The following is a 19,617-nucleotide window of genomic DNA, read 5'->3' as shown; positions in this document are numbered from 1 at the left end:
AAGCATGAAGCTGAGAGACGAGAGTCCAGCCACGGAGTAGGCGGACGCTCCAACTCCCACATCCCAGAACCAAAGTGGATTACAACTTAATTCTGAGAACAGTCATTTTTAAAAACCAACTTTGGACTAAACTAAGAGGATTCTACAGCCAAGACCACCAAAGAACCCACACTGAGATTGGTAGGAAAGGCAGAGACATGGAAAGAGCTGCCCCGCTCCGGGAACGAGCGACGGCTGGGAGGGATTCTCCCGGTGGGGAGGAGTACCGGCGAGTTGTGGGCTGCGGGTCCTCCGCCCCAGAACTAGTGTTCCAGCCTAGAGCCCTGGAGCCTGGAATGGGCAAACGGACTGTATTTGGCTGAGAAAGGAGCTTAGATACTGTTTGGAAGGAGACAGAACTCAGACTCAGGCTTCATATTGAAGGGACCGCACGGAAAGCCTCGCTCACAGCCACCTGCCAGGGCTCCAGGAGCAGGGAGGACTGGGGGGACTGGAGTTGCCAGGAGAGAGTGTGGTCTCCGAGGCACAGGGCAGACACACCAACCCCTGGGCTGAGGGACGGATACCCTAACGCCTGGGCTGAATCATGCCCCAAATCTAAAGTGAACATTTTTCCTCAGAGCAGCAACACCAGCAAAGGGAAAAAATTACCCCGCCCACTGGAGGCTCTCCTGCTCCAGTCAGAACAAAGAGGCGCTTAGAGGCAGGCAGCACGTTAGTGATACAGGTAGTGGTACTGGGGTCTAAGCTACACCGCCCCCCCCATGCTGCTGAGTGCTCATGGGGGGCAGGCCGGCGATGGTAGGGCACAACTGCAGGAGCAGGGCAGACTGAGCAGGAGCGTGTGGGCCTGCGCGCAGAGGCGAGAATGGAGCCGGGAGCTGCAGCTACCACTGCAGAGGTCCAAGCTCACGCACAATCCTGCCCGCCCTTGGAGGCAGAGGGGGTCCAGATGATGCAGAGGCTGCCTGAGCTCACGCACAATCAGGGCCGAGCAGCGGCTGAGGCCCATGCAACAGCGGAAGCAGTCCGAGCAGCTGTGTGCAGGTCCACCCGCAAAGGCAGAGGCCACGGTGGCTGCTGAAGAGGTCTGAGCTCATGCACACTCACACCTGCGGCATGGACCCGCCCCTGGCAGCGGCTGAGGCCCAAGCTACAGTAGACGCAGTCTGAACGGGTGTGTGCGGGCCCACCACGGCAGCAAAAGCGGCTGCAGGCCACTGTGGAGGTCCGACCTCACACGCAATCCAGCCTGCAGTGTGAGCCTGCCCTTGGTGGAGGATAGGGCCCAGTTGATCTAGGGGGCGGTCCAAGAGGGCACACATGGGCCCACAAGGGGCAATGGAAGCCACCGCGGCCGCGGAGGTGGGCTGGCACTAGCAGCGACCAAGCCCAAATGCAAAAAGTGGTAACAGCAGCAGATGGGGGCCAGTGGACACACCATACATTGGGAACAAAGAGACAACACCCACTGGACCCCTGAGACCACACCCTTCTGAGTGCTGAAAAAGAAGAAAAAAACAAAATAAAATAAAAAGTCTAGATAGAAAGACCTCTGAGGCTAAGGGGCAAGCCACATCCAATACTGTACCTAATCACTGAATTATAGTACTGAGACCAAAAAGTAGTCAGGAATAAGAGGCAGCAGAAAGTGGATCTCTGGGCAACTTGAACTTTTAAAGGAACTTCCCCCAGGCCAAGAGTAGATAAAAGTTAGCCTAGGAGTGCAGCTGATATTTACAATGGCACCTGAGCCCCGCGGCGGCAGCAACAAGATCTGGATTGCCTGTAGCTCCAAAAAGGTTGATAAGAGCCAGTCATAGGCAGTGACCCCCACTGATCTGCACCAGGCCCTGGCCAGAAAGGTCTAGGGCAGGCACATCCAGCAGCCAGATACAGAGAGCATCAGTTCAGGACCTAACAACCCTTGTTAGAGTGGTAGCTTAAGGAAGGGCACCTTACACCTGACCCAGCTAAAACATAGAAAACGCCGACACAAATAGCAAAAAGAATAGTGATAGCAGATAAGTAGTCCACAGCAGATTACAAACAACAGCTGATGCCAACCCAAGAATAGTTAGAAACAACACAACTAAAAATTGGAAGTAGAAAATACCAACCTTAGACTCACCTAGCTACACAAACAACACACCCAAAGGAAGAGTGTATACACAGACAAAATGGGAAGACAAAGAAATGCAATCCAAATGAATCAACAAGAGAAATTCCCAGAAAACAAACTGAGATAAAAGTAACCAAATTACTGCATACAGAGTTCAAAATAATGACTGTTGAGATGCTCAAAGATCTTAGAGCAACAATGGATGGACATAATGAACACCTAAATAAAGAAATAACAAGCATCAGAAAGGACAGTAAAATCATAAAAAAGAACCAGACAGAAACGACAAACACAATGTCAGAATGAAGACTACACTAGAAGGAATTAAAAGCAGCCTGGATAAAGCAGAGGATTGAATCAGTGACTTAGAAGACAAGATAAGTGAAAGCATGAAAGCAAAACAGCAAAAAAAAAAAAAAAAAAAAAAAAAAAGATCAAAAAGTCTGAGGAAACTCTAAGAGAGTTCTGTGACAACTTATAGAGAAACAATATCCACATAATAGAAGTTCCTAAAGGAGAAGAGAAAGAACATGGAATAGAGAACCTGATTGAAGAAATCATAGCTGAAAACTTCCCTAAATTGATGAAGAAAAAAGTCACACATGTTCAAAAAGCAGAGAGAACTCCATTAAAAAAAAGAACCCAAAGAGACCCACACCAAGACACATCATAATCAAAATATCAAAGCTAAGAGATAAAGAAAGAATACTAAAAGCTGAAAGAGAAAAACAGTCTATCACCTACAAAGGATCCACCATAAGGTTGACATCCAACTTTCCAACAGAAACACTTGAGGCCAGAAGGGAATGGCAAGAAATAGTCAAAGTAATGCAGAACAAGAACCTACAACCAAGACTTCTTTATCCAGCAAGATTATCATTTAAAATAGGAGAGAGAAGACAAGATGGCGCTGGAGTAGGCAGACATACCAACATCCACCTCCCAGAGCCAAAGTGGATTACAAACTAATTTTAAGAACTATCATCTGGAAAAACCAACTTTGGACTAAACTAAGAGGACTCTTCAACCAAGGAACACTGAAGAAGCCACACCGAGACTGCTCCAGATATATGGAAAAGATTTATATAGGCGGATGGGGATCCTCAAACCCCTCAGAGAGATCTTCTGAGCATGGCCTTTAAGATACCAAGAGGCAGAAAAAGCCCAATAGAGATCAGGGGAACTACCAGCCTTTAGGATATGCCCTTAAAGGCTCCAACACCCCAAAAGGGTCTCATAGGATGCCATCTGGGTCCTGCATCAATAGTGGAAAGGAAGGTCATTGAGCTAAAGCCTGCCAGGCTTACATGCCTCTGCTGTGAGGAAACAGAGACACTGGAAGGTAGGCTTCTCCCTCGCTCCTCTAAGGGAGGGTTCAGTCTCTTCCAGCCCTGCTCCAGCCACCTATGACCTAACCTTGCCCAGAATGCTGGGGTTTGCCACTGAAGGCTGAAGGTGCCCAGGGCCGTCGGCCCCATCTACGACACTGTGGACGAGCCTAGGGTATTTCTTCCAAGAAGCAGGTAAACTGATCTCATTTGCACAAGGGCCACTTAACTATGTCTTGCCTGAATAGTCAGGTTTTTTATTCTTCCCTCGAAGATCTCTGTTGTGGGTGTTGATAGTCCTATTTTCTGCTGCTTTGTTTAATATACAGTGTTTCCTTTATTCCTCCTACCTCAATGCCCCACTCATATTTCAGGCTGGGACCTACTCCTAAATTTAGAGCTCTCTTCCCACCTTTTGCCAACTTATATTATGAATCTACCTTTGCCACCCAGCTTAGTGTATCCCAAGTTTCTCTTTACCAAGCCACAGTCGCAGAGCTCCAGGGAAAAGCAACCTGGTCTCATCTCTCCAGGCAGAGGAGAACAGAAGCTCCATCTCCACACATGCTGCAGATGGCTTTTCCAGTCTACCTGAATCATTACCAGCTAGAAGCAGCGGTCATTGGGACTTGGACATGAGCTGCAAAGTATAGAATTGTGACAACAATTTCCAGTGCCATGCAAACTTTTCCTGGAGGTGGACTTTTCCTGGACTCCTGCTCCTTGTGACAGCTCCTAACAGACTGAACTGGGGTTGGGTTGCATTTTTCAGGGATTTGGCATGGTGCTGGGGCCAACTTGGACTTGGTGAACATGTTAAGGACACTATTCTTTTATGGATTCTTGCTGTATTGGCCAAGAGTTTGCTTAAAGGCTTTAATCACTGTAAAAAAAAAATTGAAGACTGGATAAAGAAGATGTGGCACATATACATCATGGTATACTATTCAGCCATAAGAAATAATGATATAGCCTGACCTGTGGTGGCACAGTGGATAAAGCGTCGACCTGGAAATGCTGAGGTCGCCGGTTCGAAACCCTGGGCTTGCCTGGTCAAGGCACATATGGGAGTTGATGCTTCCAGCTCCTCCCCCTTTCTCTCTCTCTGTCTCTCCTCTCTGTCTCTCCCTCTCCTCTCTAAAAATGAATAATAATAAAAAAAATTAAAAAAAAAGAAAAAAGAAATAAAATAAAAAAAAAAGAAATAATGATATCGAATCACTTACAACAAAATGGTGGGATCTTGATAACATTATACAAAGTGAAATTAGTAAATCAGAAAAAAAACAAGAACTGCAGGATTCCATACATTGGTGGGACATAAAAACGAGACTAAGAGATATGGACAAGAGTGTGGTGGTTACGGGGGTTGGGGAGAGGGATGTGAGAGAGGGGTAGGGGTAGGGAAGGGGCACAAAGAAAACTAGATAGAAGGTGACGGAGGACAATCTGACTTTGGGTGATGGGTATGCAACAGAATTGAATGACAAGATAACCTGGACATGTTTTCTTTGAATATATGTACCCTGATATATTGATGTCACCCCATTAAAATAAAAATTTATTTATAAAAAAAAGGAAGAAAGAAAAAAAAAGAATACAGTCAAAGCTGGATCTGGTATTATATATTCATTGTTATTATATTCATATTTTTCTTCTGATTTTAAAAGAAATTAAAATTACAATATATTTGTGGACACCTAAAAGTACCATAGGTCCTAGGTACTGTGCCACTCTACTTAACAGGTAAGTCAGCCCTGTTGTTGATCACCCCCTCCTTAAATTATGACAGAAAAACTGCAGTAATCATAAAAAGAAAGTCAACCTAGGTCAGGGTTGTGAGTAAGGTGACCAATAGTCCTCCTTTAGGGAGGATAGTCCTTCTTTTGTAAGTTCCATCCTCCCTCGAAAAGTGTCCTCCTACATGTCCTCCTTTTTGATATTGGAAGACTAATCTGTAAGTGTCTGTATTTGATCAATGCAGAGTCAATCCATTGGGTGTGATGTGATGTATTTGTATTTAAATGAGTACTTTTTTCTTACAATTATTATTAAAAATTAATAGGCATGTAAACATAATTACAATATAAAATATTACAAATATATTTATTATGCATTTATCATATTATAGTGTATTATTGTTATGATTAAAATGTTTCTTTTATTTAAAAAAAATAGGAGAAATACAAAGCTTCCAGACAAAACAAACAAACAAACAAACAAAAACCTCTCAAGGAATTCATTACAACCAAACCAATGCTGCAAGAAAAGTTAAGGGGACTGCTGTAGACAGAACAAAGGGGGGGGGGAATCTAGTAAAAGAGGAATGTAGATTTTTTTTAAATGGCAATAAACAACTATATATCAATAATAACCTTAAATGTAAATGGACTAAATGCTCCAATCAAAAGACATAGGGTAGCTGAATGGATAAAAAAACAGGACCTGTACATAGACTGTCAACAAGAAACCCAGCTCAAAACCAAAGATACACATAGACTGAAAGTATAAGAATGAAAAAATATATTTCATGCAAATGGAAATTTTAAAAAAAGCTGGGGTAGCAGCACTGATTTCTGACAAAATAGACTTTAAAACAAAGACTGTAGTAAGGGATAGAGAAGGTCACTACCCTAATGATAAAGGGAGCAATCAACAGGAAGAGATAACCATTAGAAATATCTATGAACCTAATATAGGAGCACCCAAATATGTAAAGCAGACTTTGATGGACATAAAGGGCGAGATCAACAGCAATACTAAAATTTTAGGGGATTTCAATACCCCACTAACATCCCTGGATAGATCCTCAAGAAAGAAAATTAACAAAGAAACAGCAGAATTAAGGGACACACTAGATCAACTGGATTTAATAGGTATCTTCAAAACCTTTCACCCTAAAGCAGCAGAATATACATTCTTTTCAAGTGCGCATGGTACATTCTCTAGGACAGACCATATACTAGAGCATAAAACAAGTCTCAACAAATTTACGAAGATTGAAACCATATCAAGCATCTTCTCTGACCACAATGGTATGAAACTAGAAATCAACTACAATAGGAAAACTGAAAAAACACTCAAATACTTGGAAACTAAACAGCATGTTATTAAATAATGAATGTTTTTTAATAATTCGTCAACAATGAGATCAAGGAAGAAATAAAAAAATTCCTTGAAACAAATGAAAATGAGCATACAACTCAAAATCTGTGACACAGCAAAAGCAGTCCTGAGAGGGGAGTTCATAGCATTACAAGCATACCTTAAGAAGCTAGAAAAAGCTCAAATAAACAACTTAATCCTGCAACTAAAGGAACTAGAAAAAAAAAACAGCAAATAAAGCCTAGAGGAAGTAGAAGGAAGGAAATAATAAAAATCAGAGCAGAAATGAATGACATAGAGACTAAAAAACCAATACAGAGGATCAATGAAACCAAGAGCTGGTTCTTTGAAAAAGTAAACAAGCTCAATGAACCCTTAGAAAGGCTCACCAAGAAAAAAAGAGAAAGGATTCAAATAAATAAAATTAGAAATGAAGGTGGAAAAGCAACATATAAAACAGCAGAAATACAAAAGATTGTAAGAAAATACTATGAAGAACTGTATGCCAAAAAACTAGACAACCTAGGTGAAATGGACAAATTCCTCAAAAAAATATCTTTCAAAAATCAATCTGGAAGAATTAGAAAACCTAAATAGACTGATTACAACAAATGAGATCAAAATACTTATCAAAAAACTCCCAACAAACAAAAGCCTGGGACCATTTGGTTTCACAGGCGAATTCTACCAAATATTCAAAGAACTAATTCCTATTCTTCTCAAGCTATTTCAAAAAATTTCAAGAGGAGGGAAAACTTCCAAGCCTTTTATGAGGCGAGCATAATTCTGATTCCAAAACTAGGCAAAGACAATACAAAGAAAGAAAACTACAGGCCAATATCCCTGATGAATTTAGATGCTAAAATTCTCAACAAAATATTAGCAAACCAGATACAGCAGTACATGAAAAAAATCATACATCACAATCAAGTGGGATTTATTCTGGGGAGGCAAAGCTGGTACAATATTTGTAAATCAATCAATGTGATTCATCACATAAACAAAAGGAAGGAGGAAAACCACATAATAATATCAATAGATACAGAAAAAGCATTTTATAAAAACAGCGCCCATTTATGATCAAAACTCTCAGCAAAGTGAAAAAATAGTCTGGCAGTTCCTCAAATGTAAGCATAGAGGCATCATTTGACCTACCAATTCTATTCCTAATTACACATCCAAGAAAACTAACAGATGCCCACTCAAAAACTTGTACATGAATGTTCCTAGCAGTATTCATAATAGCTAAAAAATTAAAAATCTAAATACAATAAACTGATGAATGGCTAAGCAAAATGTAGTAAATTTATATAATGGAATATTATTAAATCAGGAAAATAAATGTATTAACATATGCTACAACATGGATAAACCCTAAAAACCTGCTAAGTAAAAGAGGCTGGATGCAAAGACCACATATCATATGATTCCATTTGTATGAACTGTCAATAGGCAAATCCTTAGAGACAGAAAGTAGACTAGTGGTTATCAGGAACTAAAGAGAAAGAGAGTAAGGAGTGACTACTAATAAACATGGGGTTTTTTTGGCTTCTTTATGATTTCCATGTCCTTTTTGATGCTTATAATTTCTTTATTGAGGTGTTCATTAAGTCCATCCATTGTATCTTTGAGATCCTTAAGCATCCTAATAATCATTATTTTATACTCTGCATCCAGTAATTTGATTACTTCTGTTTCATCCAGGACTTCTTGTGAGGATTTGTCTTGTGGAAGCATAAGACTTATGCTTCTTTGCCTTCCCACTGTTCTGTGTATGGCTTGTAGGCTTATTGCAGTTGTGGTCTCCTTACCTAGTAGAGCGGCTTTGAAGTCTTGATTTGTTTGTTTTCTTCTCAGTTTTCTTAACTCGGTGGTAATCTTGTTTACTGATCTCAAGAGGGGGCTTATTTGAAACTGTATCTAGGAATGTGGTGGGTGTAACCTTTGAGAATCTGAAGGCTGTTCTGCCAGCTACTCTCCAGGAGTTGGATGCTTTCTCAGCTGCAGTAGGGGGAGGTGTCTCTCAGATCTCCCTCTGGAGACCTGAGTTATTGCCCCTCCTCCCAACTTCCTGCTTTCAGCTGTGTCTTTTGTGCTGATTGGAGCTGGAGAGCTTTCTAGAGGTGGGTCACCAGGAACCACTTTAGGCTATGTGGAGGGATCAACCACTCCCCCAGGTATGGTCTCCTCTGCACTGGATGAGTCAGCTTCTCAGGTCATCCCCCAGGCATTCCTCCACCCATCACCGTCTGTCTCGCTCTCCCCACTTTCCTTTTGGAAGACAAGCCAGTCTTCTCAGCCCTCCTTTCCCCAAGGACCCAGGCAAGTGGCTGTGAGTGATATTTTCTGCTCTGTCCTTTAAGACACCCCTGCCTCTTCCTACTTACAGATCTTTGCTCTTCTCCCCTCTTAATGATTTCTATCTGTCTCCTCCAGTCTCTGGATTTCTAGGCTGGATCTCCGGTTCTGAGACTGTGGGCCCCTGTCTCTCAGGGTCTTTCTCCTCATAATGAGAGCCCTTCTGTGCTCTCAGCCTCACTCCCCTTCACTACTGGAAGCAGGGAGGCCCCCACCATGCCTCTGCACTCCCTTCCAGGCTCGGTGTAGCTACTTTTTGGCTCCTTGGTATTTGAGACCTGTTCTTTTAGTCCAAAGTTGTTTTTCATGCTGATTGTTCCTAAATTAATTTGTAATCCAGTTTGGTGGTGTGAGCTAGAAGTCTGTGCGTCTGCCTACTCTACTGCCATCTTCCTCTCACCTGCTCAAGAGTCTTGTACGGACATTTTAAGGCTCCATGAGGGTGGATCGGATGCCAACTTCAGTTGTGTGACTGTTGGCATGATTCATTTCCTTGTGAGCTGCTGGACTGACAGCCTCAGTTTCTCAGCAGCCATTACTGCAGCAATAGAAAATGAACACAGGCTTGACGCTGGGTGCCTGGGGCAGATTCGGGTCCTGCAGTCTGGGGTTTCTTTTTGAAGTGATGAAAATGTTTGAAACTAGTGGTACCACCATTACTACTAAATATACTAAAAATCACTGCATTTTACACTTACCAAAGGGTGAGTTTTATTGTAGGTAATTATATCTCAAATTTTAAAATACTTTTTAATTTTAATTAAATTTTTAATTGAATTTGTTGGGGTGACATTGGTAGATAAAATTATTTAGGTTTCAGGGGTACAATTCTACAATACATCACCTACAGATTTTATTGTGTGTTCACCACTCCTAATTCCCCCATCTCTCTTTCCCTCTAGTAAATGTTCATGAGGGTTTTTTTGCTTATCCTTTCACCTTTCTCAACCAGCCCCCTAAAATTACAGTTACATGGTGGCTTTAGTTACCTAAACATTTATTTATTTTCCATAATCCAACAATTTCCAACTGGTATGTCATTAGAATTTTTAAAATATGCAGTACCTGATTATTTAGTCAGGAGCACTGACTTCTTTTCACTTAGATTATCCAAAAAAAAAAAAAAAAAAAAGATAAGTCATTTGTGAAGTAGTCAAAGTTACATTTTTTTTTATCAGCAAAATATATATATTTTTGGTGTGCTGCAGAATTTTAGTAATTAGTTTATGTGTGCCACGAAATGAAAAAGGTTAAAGTCATTGCCACAATCTAATAAATTGTCCTATACAAAGATTTAACTTTCACTAATCTTACCTATTTTCAAATCATCAGCCAGACTTCCTTTTGTAAGAGTCAACAGTTCTCTCCCATCAATGTTATTCATTTTGAAAATACCAACAAGGTCTTTTAAATCCTGTGCACAAAGCCATGCTGAGACATCATCTTCGGACCAATCTTCAGTAAACTGCTTAAACTGCTTTGGTTGATCTTCAGTGCTTACTTAAAAAAAAAAAAAAAAACTTCACAAACAAAAGGCAAGTGAAACAAACTAAAGAAAAACTGTTTCCTTTATAAACATTCTCACTTGGAATTAAAAAGGAAGCTTGACCTGTGGCAGCACAGTGGATAAAGCATCGACCTGGAAAGCTAAGGTCACTGGTTCGAAACCCTGGCCTTGCCCTGGTCAAGGTGCATACAGGCTTCCACCTTCTCCCTCTTCTTTTCCCCCCTCTTTCTCTCTCCCTATAAAAAAATGTAAAAAACACTTTAAAAAAGAATTAAAAAGGAAATGTTCTTTTTTAATGTATATATATTTTATTTATTGATTTTATAGAGAGGAGAAAGAGAGAAGGGGAGAAAGAGCAGGAAGGATCAACTCATAGTAGTTGCTTCTCATTTGTGTCTTGACCGGGCAAGTGCACAGTTTCAAACCAGCGACATTAGCATTCCAGGTCAATGGTTTATCCACTGAAAAATGAGTATGGAGTCTAAATGAATAGTTTACAAAAACTATGGAAAGTGTGATATACATAAAGGTGCACTGAAAGTATTTGTCAACAGTTTTATCATGTCAACTACTTTAACGCTGTCTTCTATAAAGTTACTTTAAAATTATATTAAATATGGATGTATACTTTATATTAAGAAAAGCAATGTTAATAATTTGAAAAAAAAAATCCCTGAACTTCTGATTTTTATGGTGATTTTAAGTTGAACTGGGTTAAATATGATGTTCTTACTAACCTTGGCAAAGCGGTTCCTGGTCAAATTGCCATATGTTCACTGTTTTGTCCATTGAACCAGTAGCAAGTAAAAGGATATTGGGTGCAAAGGCACAAGTTGTCACATACCTAGTTAATAAAAAGAACTAGTATGTATTTTCAGACTTATTTTAAAATTATATCAATACAAAGTGAGTTAAGTTCAGACCTGGTATGTTGAGTCAATGTGTAAAGTATAATCTCAGTATTCTGAAAAAAACAAAAACCACAACAGCTTTACATTTACAAAGGCACGAGTTACTAATAAAATCTTGTTCAACATTTATATGCACCATGTATTTTATTATTATTAGTTATTAACATAGGTTGAAACTTTACCCAACGAATGAAGAATAACATCTATACCTAATATTATTACCAGGCGCTTATTTCACTCTTAATTATCAGCACTGTTGTCTACTACCACTATCCTAGTAATTTTTAGTATAATGTACTCTTGGCTTTTGCTGATTTGCTTGAACTTACTAATAGTAACCTAAACCTACTGCATTATTTTTGCTATGGCATTTCACTTGTATACATTGAAAGCCCAGTAAGTAGAAACTAGTCACTTAGATTCTGAGTACATTTAGTTGGCCATCCAGCATCTAGATGTATATAACAGATTCATGTACATATTTTACAAAGAAAATTAAATGTTATAGTTGTTTTTGTAAATTTAAGACCTCATGACAATTTCATTAGGAATATTAAGGATCTACTTCACATAGTTTGAGCATTCTTTCACATTTCCTGCCGGAACTCTCAGTGATCTGAACTTTTATATGAAGAACTGGTTTAGATTCCTTGCTTGAGTCACTATACCTTGACTATTTGCATCTCCATTTCATTTGCTGGTATAGTTACAGGCTGAACTCAATCATTTTAAGTCTTTCCTCAACACTGACTTCTGTTGGAGAATATTTTTATTAACTACATCTTCACTATATGTAAAATGTATCCTTTTCTTCATACCCATGCAACCTGATCTTTATTTACATGGTTCTACCAAAAACTTTTATTTTCCCAAAATCATTATAACCTACTCTTCTGTATACTGGTCTCTATATCTAGCCAGGACCCTAACAGCAGTAGGCTAGTTCCAGCTATAGCCTCAGATATCCTGGGGTAAACATTCATCCTATGTTGTTATAAAAACCTGGTATAAAACTTTAAGAATAATTGATATAAAGTGATATTTTAGATATTGGTGCTTTTTAAATCTGCATTTTCTTTGATCAGATAAACATGTGTTCATCTTAAAATCATCATTGAAATATTGTCCCAGAGCCAATACATTACTTGCATAACTATTTCAGCATTTCTGAAAATGTTTATATTGTATTCTTGGGCACCCTAAACAGAAAAAATGGTATATATATATTTTCCATCTTTCCTAACTAAACTTGAAGTTCAGTAGTCTAATAAAATCATACTTTAGCCTGACCTGTGGTGGTACAGTGGATGGGGTGTTGACCTGGAATGCTAAGGTCACTGGTTTGAAACCCCGGCTTACCCAGCCCAGGCACAAGTGAGAGACAACTGTTTTGAGCTAATGCTTCCTGCTCCCCCCACCCCCCTTTCTCTCTCTCCTCTCTCTAAAAATCAATAAATAAATCCTTAAAAAGAAATACTTTACACAGAGCACACATGCAAGATTTTGAAATACTTACAATATCATATACTATGACAGACTTATCCACTGATCTTTAAAAGAAAAAAAATGAGTGAAACATCCCATAAAAACAAAAAAATAGCATTTATTGATATTTTAAATCACTTAACATTATTTCAAAAAGGTTGAAATATTGATATACAAACATTTGGAATGTACTTTTTCATATGTATAAACTTTTATTCAATAAACTACACTCCATATATGAAATTTATCACAATGTTATAAACTTTATTAAACTCAAGCACATTCTGTTTATACTATATAGCCATAAAGAGAATAAGCATTTGTAACATAAAAGATGCAATCCCAAACCAAGTTAGTAACTCAAGGGGAAAAAATAACTCGAAGAAAAAGCTATTACTTGCTACTTCTTTTTTTTCACATAGCACTGTCCTTTATCATTGATATGGCTGTGCCTTAATTACTAATCAATGTATATATATATCTTGATTAGGCCTACTTTTCAAAATCATAATTCTAAACTTGGTATGAATAACTTGGTTTCAGTTAATGGTACAAATATTAACCCTCTGGGATTATTCTAGTGGTAGAAAAAAATCATCATACAAAAACAGTGCAATACTATAACAAAGTACATAATTTAAAAATAACAGATAAATACGCTTCTATATGATTTTTCTCCCCTTTGCAAATGGCATTTATACCACCATGATATATGTTGCAGAATTTCAATAATTCTGCAAAAACACATATGGCAAAAACGTAAGTATTACTATCCTCTATACAACTTTAATAATATTTGTACTTATTATTAAAAGGTAGCTGATTATGGTCTGACCACAGGAGTCACTTATGGAAACCTTAAAAATTTCTTTCAATAGACTTAAAATTCCTTGTTTAATAGGCTGTTTGGTGTTGATAATGCATCTTGACTGTAGAATATTTGTCATATATCTAAAATAAGAACTTTACTTTAGATTCCAGACAAAAAACATTAAGAAATCATGCTCGCACCTGACCAGGCAGTGGCGCAGTGGATAGAGTATCAAACTGGGATGTTGAGGACCCAGGCTTAAAACCCTGAGGTCACCAGCTTGAGCGTGGGCTCACCAGCTTGAGTGTGCGGTCACTGGCTTGAGCATGGGATCATTTACATGACCCCATGGTCGCTGGCTTGAGAAAGGGGTCACTCTCTCTGCTGTAGCCCCCCCCCAGTCAAGTCATATATGAAAAAGCAATCATTGTACAACTAAGGTGCCACAACAAAGAATTAATGCTTCTCATCCTTCTCCCTTCCTATCTGTCCTTAGCTGCCCTCTCTCTGACTCTCTCTCTGTCTCTGTCAAAAAAAAAAAAGAAAGAAAGAAAAAGAAATCATGCTCGCAGCTAACATTAGTTGAGTGCATATATGCTGGACATAATTTATAGCCAGTCTTAATTACTCTTAAATCTCTCCAGGTATAAGGTACTATTACTAAAATATCTAAGCTTCTTAGGGAAAACCCATTACTTCTGAGTATTCTAAAAAAGAAAATTCTAAATGGAAATTCCAATTTCTGAGTCTACCACTAGTACAATTAAAATGAATTCATCCTAATTATATCTCACTTGAGAATCTGGATCATCATTAGTAATCTTATGACCACTGTATTGGGAAGACAGAAATTGGGGCAACAAGCAAGAGTTCACATATGAGAATAGCAAGCAATAACACTGAACAAATACCATGTTCATGGACAGGAAGAATTAACATCATTAAAATGTCCATAATACCCAAAGCAATCTACAGATTCAATGTAATCCCTCCCAAAATACTAATGTTACTTTTCACAGACCTAAACAAATAATCCTAAAACTTATATGGAACCACTAAAGACCTCAAATAGTTAAAGAAAAGTTGAGAAACAAGAACAAAGTTGGAGGTATGATGCTACCTGATATCAAATTATATTACAATACTATAATAATCACCATGGTACTGGCATAAGAACAGACACACAACTGAATAGAGAGCCCTGATATAATCCATATCTATATGGTAAATTAATCTATGGCAAAGAATATAAAATGGGGTAAAGACCATCTCTTTAATAAATACTGTTGGGAAAACTGGACAGATACACGCAAAAGAATAAAACTGGACGTGGGATCACCAGCTTGAGCATGGTCAGGGTCACTGGCCTGAGTATGGGATCACAGACATGACCCCTTGGTCAGTGGCTTGAGCCCAAAAGTCATTGGCTTGAAACCTAAGGTCGCTGGCTTGAGTCCAAGGTTGCTGGCTCAACCAGGATCACTCACTCTGCTATAGCCTTCCAGTCAAGGCACATATGAGAAAATAAAATAACGAACAACTGAGATGCTGCAGTGAAGAAAGGATGCTTCTCATCTCTCTCCCTTCCTGTCTGTCTGTCCCATCTGTCTCTCTGTCTCCCTCAGTCTCTGTCACACACACACACACACACACACACACACACACAAAGGATAAAACTGGATCACATTCTTATATCAACTACAAGAATAAACTCAAAGAGTTTATAAACCTAGAGACTGCACTGTAAGACCTGAAACCATAAAACTTCCAGAAGAAAACATAAGCAGTAAACTCTGACATCACTCTTAGCAATATGTTTCTGGATGTGTCTCCTCAGGCAAGGGAAACAAAAGAAAAAAATTAAAAATGGGACTACATCAAACTATTGTAAAAAGCTTTTGCACAGCAGAGAAAACCATCAACAAAAGGAAAAAACAACCTACTGAATGAAAGAAGTATTTGCCAAAGACATATCTAATAAGGGGTTAATAGCCAAAATATATAAGGAATTCATAAAACAACACCAAAAATCAAATAATTTGATTAAGAAATGGGCAGAGGATCTGAACAGATGTTCCTCCAAAAAGAACATACAAATGGCCAACAGACAAGAAAAGATGCTCAACGTCACTAATCAGGCAAATGCAAATTAAAACCACAATGAGCTATCTCCTCAGAACAATTATCATCAATTAATCAACAAACAAGTACTGGAGAGGATGTGGAGAAAAGGAAACCCTCATGTATTGTTGGTAAGATTCTAAATTGTTGCAGTCACTATGAAAAACAGTATAGAGATTCCTCAAAATAGAACTAAAAATAGAACTACTATATGACCCAGCAATCCTGCTTTTGGGTATTTATCGAAAATAAATCCAAAACATTAATTTAAAAAGATAAATGCACTGCATGCATGTTCAATGTAGCATAATTTACAATAGCCAAGATATGGAAGCAGCCTAAATGTCCATCAATAGGTGAATAAATAAAGAAGATGAGGAACTTATAAACAATGGAATGTTATTCAGCCTTAAAAAAAGAATGAAATCTTGCCAATTGCAACAACATAGATGAACCTTGAGTGCATTATGCTAAGTGAAATAAGTCAGACAGAAAAAGACAAATATCTTATAATTTCACTTATTAATGGAATATAAAACACAAAATAAATGAACAAATAAAACAAAAACAAATTCATAGATATACATAATAAACTGATGACTGCTATATGGGAGGGAGTTCAGGTAGAATGGGTGAAAAAGGTAAAGAGAACAAGAAGTACAAGTTTCCAGATATAATAATAGTCACAGGTATATAAAGTACAGCATAGGACATATACTCAATAACATTGTAATAACATCATGTCAGATGGGTTCTAGATTTATGGGGGTGATCACTTTGTAACATATATAAATATCTAATGACTATGTTGTATATCTGAAACTAATATGTCAACTGCAATTGAAAAATAAATTAAGCTCTGGCTGGTTAGCTCAGTGGTAGAGCGTCAGTCTGCCGTGTGGAAGTCCTGGGTTCGGTTCCCAGTCAGGGCACCCAGGAGAAGCACCCATCTGCTTCTCCACCCTTCTCCCTCTTCTTTCTCTCTATCTTTCTCTTCCCCTCCCACAGCCAAAGCTCCATTTGAGCAAAGTTGGCCTGGGTGCTGAGGATGGCTCCATGGCCTCCACCTCAGGTGCTAGAATGACTCCCATTGCAACGGAGCAACGCCCCAGATGAGCAGAGCATTGCTCCTTGGTGGGCATGCGGGTGGATCCAGGTTGGGCACATGCAGGAGTCTTTCTGCTTCCCCACTTCTCACTTCAAAAAAATACCCCCAAAAAAGAAAAATAAATTTTAAAAATAGGCCCTGGCCGGTTGGCTCAGCGGTAGAGCGTCGGCCTGGCGTGCGGGGGACCCGGGTTCGATTCCCGGCCAAGGCACATAGGAGAAGTGCCCATTTGCTTCTCCACCCCCCCCCTTCCTCTCTGTCTCTCTCTTCCCCTCCCGCAGCCGAGGCTCCATTGGAGCAAAGATGGCCCGGGTGCTAGGGATGGCTCCTTGGCCTCTGCCCTAGGCGCTAGAGTGGCTCTGGTCGCGGCAAAGCAACGCCCCGGAGGGGCAGAGCATCGCCCCCTGGTGGGCAAAGCATAGCCCCTGGTGGGCGTGCCGGGTGGATCCCGGTTGGGCGCATGTGGGAGTCTGTCTGACTGTCTCTCCCCGTTTCCAGCTTCAGAAAAAATACAAAAAAAAAAAAAAAATTAAAAAATATTTGTAATAGTGACACTGAACAAAATTATAGAACTAGAGCTTGTTCAAGGTCACACAGGTACTTAGTGGTAGGCCTGGGATTAAAACTTAGTTCTATGTGATCCTCTATCCTACGTTTTTGGGTTTTACACTTCCTAGAACATCATCCCCCAAGAATATATTAAAATTAAAACTGATTCATAATAGGCACACATCCTGATATTTTAGCCTAAAAAATGAAGATGGTATGGGTATTTACATTTCACTGAAACTTTCACAAGACATCTAGTATCAAGCAATAATAACCCTCTATAATACAAATTGTAACATGCACTCTTCCACTACTAAATGAACTAACTTGTCCAACAGAATTGTTAATGTTGTAAAGTTGATTTGAATTTTGGAAAGGTGGTCTTAAGCCTTCTTATGCTAGTTGTTACTGAGCAAGAGAAGATTGTTTGTTAAAGCCACTCCTAATTCATGACAACTTATTTATTCATGATGATCCTAATTATTGACGATCTATTATCCACATACAGTGGTACCTTGAGATACAAGCAGACCAACATGCGAATTTTTTAAGATACGAGCTGCGACTCGGTCCGTATTTTTGTTCGAGATCCGAGTGAAATTCCGAGATACGAGTCATGATTAGGGAAGCTGCCACAGTTTTAGATTTGTTTAGTAAAGAAAATGCAGTTTTAGTTTACATTTAGTGTTAAGAAAGTGCAGTTTTAGTTTGTGTCTACAGTGCCTGCATCCCTTCCTCCCTCCCTCCTCCTCCTCCGCCATTCACCTGTTAGCTGCACTTGTCTGTCTCCAAGGTAAGAATACAGTACTAAATAACACTTTTTTCTTTTATTTCATATATTTTGTTATGCATTGATAAACTATACATGTGTGCTTCTTAATTAAACATGTCTTTTTTTCATAATTTAGGATGGTTTGGGATGTTTCACAGGGCTGGAACAGATGAAATCTATTTCAGTTATTTTAGATGGGAGAAATTTGTTTGATATATGAGTTGACTGACTTTCGAGCTTGGTTACAGAATTAATTAAACTCAATTCTCAAGATACCACTGTATTTAAAAGTGTTTTTATTTATTGATTTTAGAGTGAGAAGGAGAGGGAGAGAGTGGGAAATAGGGGATGAGGGGGTTAAGAAAGAGAGGGAGAGAAACACCGATTTGTTGTTCCACTTATTTATGCATTTTATGCACTCACTGGTTGATTTTTTTGTGTATTTTTGTATTTTTCCAAAGTTAGAAGTGGGGAGGTAGTTGGACAGACTTCCACATGCGCCCAACCAGGATCCAACCAGCATGCCCATCAGGGGGCAATTCTCTGCCCATCTGGGGCATCACTCCATTGCAGCCGGAGCCATTCAAGCACCTGAAGTGGAGGCCATGGAGCCAACTTTGCTCCAATGGAGCCTCGGTTGCGGGAGGGGAAGAGAGAGAGAAGAAGGAGAGGGGGAAGGATAGAGAAGCAGATGGGCTCTTCTTCTGGATGCCCTGACCGGGAATTGAACCCAGGACGTCCACATGCCGGGCCAACATTCTGCTGCTGAGCCAACTGGCCAGGGCTCACTGGTTGATTCTTATATGTACCCTGATCAGGCAACTAGCTGGCAACGCTGGCACATCAGGACGATGCTCTAACCAACTGATTTATCAGGCCAGGGCCATCCACATTTATAAAATGGCTAAAAAATAAACGAGCATCTTGTTGGGAAGAGGAGGGACACTTACTTCCCATCCCATCTGGAATAAGATTTATGGCCTCTCTTCTCCCTCTCCAGCTTAGCAGGGAAAAAAATGACAGATGACTGAAAAGTTTTGGAGAAGACAATGGGCCATTTGGCTCAGCCCCTTCCAGATTTTCTCTTTTTTTTTATTTTTTTTCGGATCTGTTCCTGCAGAGAAAGCCTAAAGTAGTCCATGCTGCCCCAAAACAGGTGAGCAAATCAGGGGCAGCTCTACAGTCACATTATCTAGTTACCCAGTCTCTCTGATCTGTATTTTTTTCTCACTTGTTTTCTTTTTTTTATTGATTTTATTAGGGTAACACTGGTTTTCAACTCAAGAAGAAAAGAGGGACTTATTTATTGAACTCTTAAAATTACTACAATGATGAACATTTTAAAACTGGTTTCCAAGGAATCTGAAGAACTGATAATACGTATATGGAAAATGGCAACTCTACTTGAATTATAAAGACGACTCTTCCTGCTTGAATCAA

At 39.4% G+C, this 19,617-nt stretch overlaps 1 protein-coding gene across 10 annotated transcripts in view; it reads right to left on the bottom strand.

Annotated features, from left to right (window-relative positions):
* The window catches only part of WDSUB1 (WD repeat, sterile alpha motif and U-box domain containing 1), a 95,340-nt gene that overhangs the window by 48,404 nt on the left and 27,319 nt on the right, over positions 1 to 19,617 (bottom strand). For all 10 annotated transcript variants that reach the window (XM_066279523.1, XM_066279524.1, XM_066279525.1 and 7 more), the window contains 4 exons: positions 12,848 to 12,881; positions 11,344 to 11,384; positions 11,158 to 11,264; positions 10,228 to 10,413 (listed from right to left, as the gene is read on the bottom strand). In XM_066279523.1, coding sequence (XP_066135620.1) covers positions 10,228 to 10,413; positions 11,158 to 11,264; positions 11,344 to 11,384; positions 12,848 to 12,881 — 368 coding nt within the window. The remainder of the gene's footprint in view (positions 1 to 10,227; positions 10,414 to 11,157; positions 11,265 to 11,343; positions 11,385 to 12,847; positions 12,882 to 19,617) is intronic.

This window comes from Saccopteryx bilineata, chromosome 5 (genome assembly GCF_036850765.1).
Source record: "Saccopteryx bilineata isolate mSacBil1 chromosome 5, mSacBil1_pri_phased_curated, whole genome shotgun sequence".
In the NCBI taxonomy this organism is placed as follows: Eukaryota; Metazoa; Chordata; class Mammalia; order Chiroptera; family Emballonuridae; genus Saccopteryx; species Saccopteryx bilineata.
Note: the sequence above shows the minus strand (reverse complement) of the source record. Positions and strands in the feature narration are given on the sequence as shown.